Source organism: Gastrolobium bilobum, unplaced genomic scaffold (genome assembly GCF_033153095.1).
Source record: "Gastrolobium bilobum isolate Gb01-03AN ecotype WA unplaced genomic scaffold, APGP_CSIRO_Gbil_v1 utg16812, whole genome shotgun sequence".
In the NCBI taxonomy this organism is placed as follows: domain Eukaryota; kingdom Viridiplantae; phylum Streptophyta; class Magnoliopsida; order Fabales; family Fabaceae; genus Gastrolobium; species Gastrolobium bilobum.
The window spans coordinates 35,767-44,938 of record NW_026896311.1 but is presented as its reverse complement, the minus strand read 5'-3'; the positions used below and the strand labels follow the sequence as shown (position 1 = coordinate 44,938).

Below are 9,172 nucleotides of genomic sequence, written 5' to 3'. Positions count from 1 at the left end.
TTTGAACATAATTAACCTTATCTCTTCTTCTTTCGTTTTTGGTTCTTTTCTCTGTTTGCCAAAATACATAATGCAAGTTCAATTCAACAATCAAAACTTTTGAACAAACCACTGGCCAACCATTTCAACCTTCTTTCTCTACAATCAAAAACCCATTTCAATCTTCTTTCTCTACAATCAAAAACCCTCTTCTGTCTCTTTGTTCATTGTCTCTCTCTCTCTGTCTTCTTTCAATGTCGCAGTTCACAGCACCATGTTGCTAGGACTTCATCAAACATAGTCTTCAAAGGAAGGTTCTTCTCCTCTTCGGAAAAATCCGCCACAGCCATCAATCAATCCCAAGCAGCCGCCACCTGTTGAAACAGAAAGAAAAATTCAAAGTTGAGTTTGAAATATTGTTGTATTTTCTAGAATCTTAACTAAGTTATTTTTAGGAATTTGTTTCTTAGTAAAGTTGTTACAATTCTGTATATTCTGATCCTAGGAATTTGTTAGTTTGTTACTGAGTTGTTATTATTTATTCTGTATAAATACACCTCTAGGAGGAACCATTTTCGGCATGAATGAAGAAATATTTTACCAAGAGTTGGGTTTTAACATGGTATCACGAGTGTTCTGATCCTCGGATATTTTTTCATCATCATTTTTCTATCTCTGGCCGTTTTTTTTCACCCATATTAGTGTTTGTTTAACACTAACACGTAACCCTCCCCAATTTTTTCTCCTTACTGCCACGTATCCTTCTCACTTCATATATCCATACCCGTACCCGTGTGTTTTTATTTCTACCCGAAACTTGTTCAACAAAACTGACTCGCTTTCATTTTTTCCCAAACCCGAAAACTTCAATCCCTAAAATGGCCGTCGACGGAGAAAACACTGGTTCTCCCACCCATAACACCGCCATTTCTTCCTCGGATTCCAACCATCCTCCAACATTGTGATTCACCAGGATAACTCCTCGTTCCTGGTCACCGTAATTTTAGATAATTCCAACTACCCTCTTTGGTCCCAATTGATGGACATGAGAATTAGGGCAAGGAATAAATCCGGTTATCTCACCGGAGCAACGACAAAGCCACCCGCGAACGATCCTGCATACGCCGGTTGGGTTACAGAGAACAAGAGAGTGAAAAGTTGGCTGATTGAATCAATGAATCCTTCTCTCATGCAGCGTTTTCTTCGCTTGGAGACAGCCTCGGAAATTTGGGACGCTGCTCTTCGTATCTTCTACGACGGGTCTGATGAGTCTTGTTTGTTTGAGTTGAACCAGAGGTCCTTCAACATGAAGCAAAATGGACACCCCTTGTCCGTGTACTACAACGACCTGGTTTCAATTTTCCAGGACATCGATTACTGTCTGACATCTCAAGGAAGCACGGTTCAAGGAGTGGTTCAGATGCATTCCGCTATGGCTCGTCTCCGTGTCCATATTTTTCTCAGCAGCCTAGACCCTGACTTTGATTCCGTCCGTGGGGAAATCCTTCGCAAAGACCCCAAGCTGGATTTGGAGGACAGCTACGCCTATGTGCGTCGTGGACAACATCAACGCATCACTATGGGTCGCCCACACCCTGCAACGGAACCCTCTGCTATGCTCACACAATCGACAGATCACAGTGTTCGACGTTCTTCCTCTGGCCCTTCTTCCAACAGAAACCGCAGAGAACCATTCCCCAACAAGTCTACCCCTCTTCTCTGTTCGTATTGTGGGGATACTGGCCATACCAAGCCCCGTTGCTATAAACTCAATGGATATCCTGATTGGTGGGATTTTTCCAAGAAGCCTCGAAGGAAATCTCTCAAAGCTCTGGCCACAACTTCAATTCCTGAGCCCACTAATTCCTCTCATCCCGTTGCCAATGCGGTGTATGAAGGGCTGTTAGGTATGTCTCATGCTTCTTCTACACTTTCTCGCAATACTACTTGGATAGTTGATACGAGTGCCTCTGATCACATGGTTTGTATTCCCCATGCCTTAACTAATATTAATCTTACTGCTAAAAATGTGATTTCCACTGCTAATGGAGGAACCTCAGTTATTACTGGTCAAGGTTTCATTGAATTATCTCCTACAATCACCCTTGAATCTGTTTGATTGTACCATCTCTTGAATTCAACCTTATTTTTGTCAGCCAACTAACCTCAGACCTTGATTGCAAGGTTATTTTTTACCCTAATTTTGTCTCTTTCAGGGAAACCAGAATCACGATATCCTTGGTTATGGAATTAGACAAGGCAAGTTATACCTCTTGGACTCCTCTATCCGTGATAATTTCCCCTCAATTTCTGCATCTTCTGTTTCGAGTTTGGATTCTTCCTCCACTGATGTTTGGCTTTGGCATAAGAGACTCGGTCATCCCTCCTTTAGTTATCTCAAAAAGTTGTTTCCCCAGTTGTTTGTTAATTTGAATGTTGCTGATTTTCAATGTAAGACTTGTGTTTTGGCCAAGAGTCATCGTATCCCCTTTTCCCCACTTTTAATAAAAGTTCTGTTCCATTTCAAGTAATCCACTTTGATGTATGGGGACCCTCTAAAATTCCCTCATTTTCTAAATCTTATTATTATGTCTCCTTTATTGATGAATGCACTCGTATGGTCTAGATTACTTTACTTAAGCATAAAAGTGAAGTGTTTTCTGCATTTAAAAAATTTCATGTTATGGTTTTGAATCAATATTCCTCTGCCATCTATATTTTCCAATCTGATAATGGCTCAGAATACCTGAACAATCTATTTTCTGATTTTTTATCCTCCCATGGCATAAAACATCAAACTTGTCCATATACACCTCAGCAAAATGGTCTGGCGGAGAGATGTAACCGTCAACTTTTGGAAATTGTTAGAGCTTCTCTTTTTGAAATGAATGTTCATCCCTGTTATTGGGGGGAGGCTGTAACTTCCGCTGCTTATCTTTTGAATCGAACTCCTTCCAGTGCCCTTAATTTCAAAACCCCACAACAAATACTTGAGTCCCATTTTTCTCTTCCTCATGTCACAAATCTTGAACCTAGAATGTTTGGTTGCACATCCTATGTTCATGTCCCTAAAACCCTTAGGTCTAAACTTGACCCTAAGGCAAAAAAATATGTATTTGTAGGCTACTCTGATTCACAAAAAGGATATAGGTGTTTTGATCCTATTTCTCATAAAATGCATGTTTCTTTGGAAATTTCTTTCTATGAATCTACACCATATTATTCAGGGGGAGATTCCATTTCTCCTTCTCAGGGGGAGACTGTCCTAGATCAATTCGGAGAAGCAGAAATATATCTCCAAGACAAACTCACGATTGCTGCCCCTTCTTTCCCATCAAGTGCTGCCTCTACTCCATCTCCTAGCTCCACGAATATTTCTGCACATCCTGAAGCTTCATGTCTGATTCCTACACCTCGGGTCTCATCCTCACAGCACCATGAAACACAAATTGAACAGGTTAGTGAAATGCAAATTGACTTATCCATAACTCCTATACCTCAACATTCTCCCATTCATGTTAGAAGGTCTAACTGTACCAATAAAGGTATACCAAAATCCTTTTATGAACCAGATCCAAAAGTCAAAGCCAAATATCCAATTAGTAACTATGTGTCTACCCAAAATCTCTTTGAATCATGTGCTCTAACCATTAATCAACTATCTAGTGTATGTATTCCGAATAGTGTGCAGGAAGCGTTGCATGATCTTAAGTGGAAAGCTGCCATGGAAGTTGAAATGGAGGCACTTCAGAAAAATAATACATGGGAACTAGTGCAGCCACAAAAAAATAAGAAAATAATCGGATGCAAGTGGGTCTTCAATGTGAAATTAAGAGCGGATGGGAATATTGATAGATTCAAGGCAAGATTAGTGGCTAAGGGAGAAGTATGGGGTGGATTACCAAGAGACATTTGCTCCTGTTGCCAAGTTAAACACAATCCGAATTCTGATTTCTTTGGCTGCAAACAGAGACTGGAAATTAAGGCAATTTGATGTAAAAAATGCTTTTTTGAATGGAGAATTGGAAGAGGAATTGTATATGGATGTGCCACCTGGAGTGAAGCTCTCTTCTTCAAAGGAGAATACAGTGTGCAAGTTAAAAAAGGCACTATATGGTCTGAAGCAGTCACCAAGAGCTTGGTTTGGGAGATTTTCTCAAACAATGAAAAAATATGGATATACTCAGAGCAATGCAGACCACACTTTATTCTTCAAACACGGGGAAGGAAAAATAACTATTCTCATAGTTTATGTGGATGATATGATCTTGACTGGAGATGAGGAGGAGGGGATGTAATCTCTTACACAACACTTAGCCACTGAATTTGATATGAAAGATTTGGGTAAACTGAAGTACTTCTTGGGCATTGAAGTCACAAGGTCCAAAAAAGGAATAGCTTTGTCACAAAGGAAATATGTTCTAGACTTGTTATATGAGACTGGAATGCTAGCATGCAAACCAGCTGACACACCAATAGATGTAAACCACAAGCTTGGTATTTACCCAGATCAAATTGAAACTGATATTAGCAAGTACCAGAGACTAGTGGGAAGACTTATCTATTTATCTCATACAAGACCAGATATTTGTTATGCAGTAGGAGTGGTGAGCAGGTTTATGCACTCTCCTAGTGAAGAACACATGAAGGTTGTTTTTAGAATCCTGAGATATTTAAAAAAATCACCCGGAAGAGGTCTCCTCTTTTCGAAAAATAAGAAAGAAGGCATAGAAGGATATACTGACTCTAACTGGGCAGGAGATCAGACTTCAAGGCAGTCTACCTCGGGTTATTTAACCTTTGTTGATGGGAATCTAGTCACATGGAGGAGCAAAAAACAAAAGGTGGTTGCCAGATCAAGTGTTGAAGCTGAGTTTAAAGGTATGTCATATGGTATTTGTGAACTCCTATGGATTAAGAATGTCCTTAAAGATTTAAAACTAGGAAGTAATTGCCCTATGGACCTTTACTGTGACAATAAGGCTGCCATTGAAATTGCACAAAACCCGGTTCAATATGATAGAACCAAGCATGTAGAAGTTGACAGGCATTTTATAAAGGAAAAGGTGGATCAAAAAATTATTAATGTTCTTTACATCAAATCTGAAGATCAACTGACAGATGGTCTAACCAAAGCAATCTCTGTTAAAGCACATGATAGTATACTTTGCAAGTTGGACATGTTGGATATACACGCCCCAACTTGAGGGGGAGTGTTGAAACAGAAAGAAAAATTCAAAGTTGAGTTTGAAATATTGTTGTATTTTCTAGAATCTTAACTAAGTTATTTTTAGGAATTTGTTTCTTAGTAAAGCTGTTACAATTCTGTATATTCTGATCCTAGGAATTTGTTAGTTTGTTACTGAGTTGTTATTATTTATTTTGTATAAATACACCTCTAGGAGGAACCATTTTCAGCATGAATGAAGAAATATTTTACCAAGAGTTGAGTTTTAACACCACCGCCGTCACGTGCCGCCAAACACATGTGAAGGACGGAACAAGGAAAAAGGATGCTGGGCAAAGAAAACCCAAATCTGTCGCCAACTCTAATCTCTTGTCAATTCAGCTTGATCTTATTGATTTACTTTTGATTAATCAACTTCTTGGCTTCGTTAAAATATTTGGCTATTAATCATTCATTGAGCCAACAAGGTATTTAACATCACCATTTTCACAAGAACTTATCGAATGAGAGTTCAGGCTGACATGATGAATACATGGATACCATGGCAAGAGGGTAACAAGTAACAACCGTGAATATGTTTAGCAAGAAGTCCAAACAAAAAGGAGCTATTAAATCTATTGGAGGATAAAAAGGCTGAAACGCCACCGGCAACTCATAAAGCTTTATATTGAAGCATACAGATTACTTTTATAAAATTATGGGTAATGCATCGCTATGTTATGGCTTTTTGATCACTGTAGCCCTTTATTAATAATTATTTACCAAATTGCCCTCGATTAGAAACTATTTCAAAAAATTAACTCTTCAAAAAAATATAACACCAATCTGCCCCTGTTTGACTGTTGACCACGAAACCTACCCGGGTACCCCACTCCATACCCGGGTAGGGTTGACGATATCTACAGCTCCTCCTCCTTCTCCTCCACAGGCAGTGCCTGTAACCCCTCGTCATTCCCCATCCCTCTCTCCTCCGCCATCACCTACACTGCCGCCAACTAAGTCCCCTCCTCCGCCATCATCCCTGCCTCCCCCAACTAAAAGGAAAAGCAAATTCACAATGGGAAAAAGAAACCCAGCTCACAGAAACAAAACCTTTTTTTTTGCAGCAGAAGAGAAATCAAGGAGCATCCAGCATTTCATGACCTAGATTTGTTACTGGCCTAATCCATTGTAGAAGCTGAAGTCAAGGCCAAAATGCAGCATACCCAGATCTCCAAACTGGCACAAGTTAAAACCCATAAACTAAAAATGAAATCTTTAACAATATCTGAAATAAGGGTCTATCTATGTAGGAAACTATAGGAAGCTTCAAAACTCCAAAGGAAAAAAAGCTTATTTTGTGGAATATGACAATAGGGTACCCCCATACACAGCACATCCCACAAGATGTCTGGTCGATATCTACCCGAGTACCCCCATACCTACCCGGGCAAATAATTTAAGATTTTTCCAGATTTAAGAACAATATCCAGATACCCACCTACATACACGAGTAGGGTTGATTTTTCAAAAAAATACTCGGGTATGGAGTGGGGTACCCGGATAGATTTCGTGGTCAGCGGTCAAACAGGGGCAGATTGGTGTTATGTTTTTTTGAAGGGTTAATTTTTCGAAATAATTTCTAATCAAGGGCAATTTGGTAAATAATTATTAATAAAGGGCTACAGTGGTCAAAAAGCCCTACTGTTATTGGAAAAAGAAATTTTTTCAAGCAGAGACAGTTTTTTGTGGGTCCCATCTATTGTTTTTTCTCTCTCCTTATACCATTTTCTCTCTCCTAAAATGTTGTGTCTGCAACACAATCTTTTGTTTTCCTATAACAGCACCTTCCCCTAAAATTATCCCATATTTTCAACAATAATTAATCAAATATAGAATAAATCAAAATTATTCTAAAATAATTTAATCTATCAAATAGTTTTTCAATAATATTTATGAAAAATTCACTCAGCATGTTCCTAAAAATCATATTTATTATTATGTACAACCGAAGTCCCCTAATTTCCCAAATACTTAAAACGCAACGTTTCACAAATGTCCACACACTTTGACATTTACACACTTTCTTTCGCATTTTCACTGAACCCTTCATCTGCTCTGCTAAAACCCCCCCCTTGTCCCCTTCATTTCTCTGCTGAAAAACCCTAATTACTCAGACGCCGCCATGTTTATGCTCCGTCGTCTCCGCCGCCACTACTCGACGGTCCTCTCATCGACGCCACTCACCTCGAAGGAGAAAACAAGGAGCGCACTCAACCTCCTCAAGACGGAGACCAACCCCGAACGCATCCTCGAAATCTGCCGCGCCGCATCCCTCACTCCGGCCTCCCACCTCGACCGCATCGTCTTCTCCCTCGCCGTATCCAAGCTCTCCGGCGCAAACCACTTCGACGGAATCCGCCAATACCTGGAGGAACTCAAAACCCGACCCGACCTCCGCAACGAGCGGTTCCTCTCGCACGCCATCGTCCTCTACGGCCAAGCCAACATGCTCGACCACGCGCTCCGCACCTTCACGCACATGGAGGATGAACTCAACGTCCCTCGCTCCGTCAAATCCCTCAACGCCTTACTCTTCGCTTCCCTCCTCGCCAAGAACTACAAAGAGGTAACACGAATCTACCTTGAATTCCCTAAGATTTACGCGATTCAGCCCAATGTTGATACATATAACCTAGTGATTAAGGCGTTTGCTGAGTCTGGTTCGTCTAGCTCTGTGTATTCAGTTTTGGCTGAGATGGATAGGAATAATGTTAAACCCAATGCCACAACTCTTTGCAATTCCCTTGAGGGTTTTTATAGGGAGGAGAAGTTTGACGAAGTGGGGAAGTTGTTGAAATTGATGGAGGAGAATTATAGGTTGTATCCTGGTCTTAGTACATATAATGTTAGGATTCATAGCTTGTGTAAGTTGAAGAGGTCTTCTGAGGCAAAGGCTTTGTCTGAGGGGATGATTTGCAGAGGGATAAAGCCGAATTTGGTTAGCTATTCTCATTTGATTCATGGGTTCTGTAGAGAAGGAAACCTTGAAGAGGCCAAGAGGTTGTTTAGGGATATGAAGAAAAGAGGTTACTTACCTAATGCTGATGTTTATTTTACCCTGGTTCACTTCCTTTGCCAAGGTGGGGATTTTGAGTATGCTTTGGAGATTTGTAAAGAAAGTATGGCCAAAGGATGGGTTCCTAATTTCACAACAATGAAAAAGCTTGTGGATGGGCTTGTTGGTGCCTCCAAGATTGATGATGCTAAAGAGCTTATTAAGCAAATCAAGGAAAAGTTTGCTGCAAACAGCGAAAAATGGGATGAAATTGAAGCTGGATTGCCTCAGGAATGAAGAGTGTCGTGTGCTTGTACAATTCTTTGGTCAATGAGAGGGGAACCTGAAAAATTAAATTATGTCAGGAATAGGGAGCTTAGAAATGGCTTTCTTTTGTTTTGCCATTTCCTCTTGCACTAGGCCTTTTGCTCAAATCCCCCTGACACTAGGCATTGTCATTTTCCTCTAATGAAACGTTAGATGGTGATCTGGCAAGTTTGTTTAATATGTTCACCATTGTTGGGCATGCTTAGTTTTCCATGTTTGGGTAATAAAAGAGTTAGAAATTGTTACGCTTATAGTTTGATGAAAGTTCTCATTTTTTTACCTCTTTCAATTGCATTGTCTTTTCTTCCTCTATTTCATGTGTTCGGGTCTTTTAGAGACTTGTATATTACTGCACTTTTGGACAATCTTGGGAAATGAAAATTAGTTATTCATATATTCGTTCGTCTTGTAAATTAGAAATCTAAGTAAGTTTTTTTTTTCTACCCTAAAAAGTGCTTTTTTAAAAAATATTATAATACGAACGCAATACCTTTTTATAAAATAATAATAATAATAGTACGTAATTTTTAGATCTTTATAAATTCAAATGAATATTGTGATAAATAAATTTTAAAATATCTGCAACATTGTTGCTCTTATTGCCTGTATGGTAGAAGAATTATTCACTTTTTGCATTTTTC

General features: G+C 39.5%; 1 protein-coding gene across 1 annotated transcript; it reads left to right on the top strand.

Annotated features, from left to right (window-relative positions):
- The first annotated feature begins 7,234 nt into the window (after window positions 1-7,234).
- LOC133298861 (small ribosomal subunit protein mS86 (rPPR1)-like) lies at window positions 7,235-8,775 on the top strand. The gene has a single exon (XM_061498239.1). The coding sequence runs from the start codon at window positions 7,332-7,334 to the stop codon at window positions 8,499-8,501; it is 1,170 nt and encodes a 389-aa protein (XP_061354223.1). The 5' UTR covers window positions 7,235-7,331; the 3' UTR covers window positions 8,502-8,775.
- Window positions 8,776-9,172: the final 397 nt, after the last annotated feature.

Coding starts and splice junctions, on each gene's coding strand:
- LOC133298861 (XM_061498239.1), top strand. CDS start 7,332: ATGTTTATGCTCCGTCGTCTCCGCCGCCACTACTCGACGGTCCTCTCA.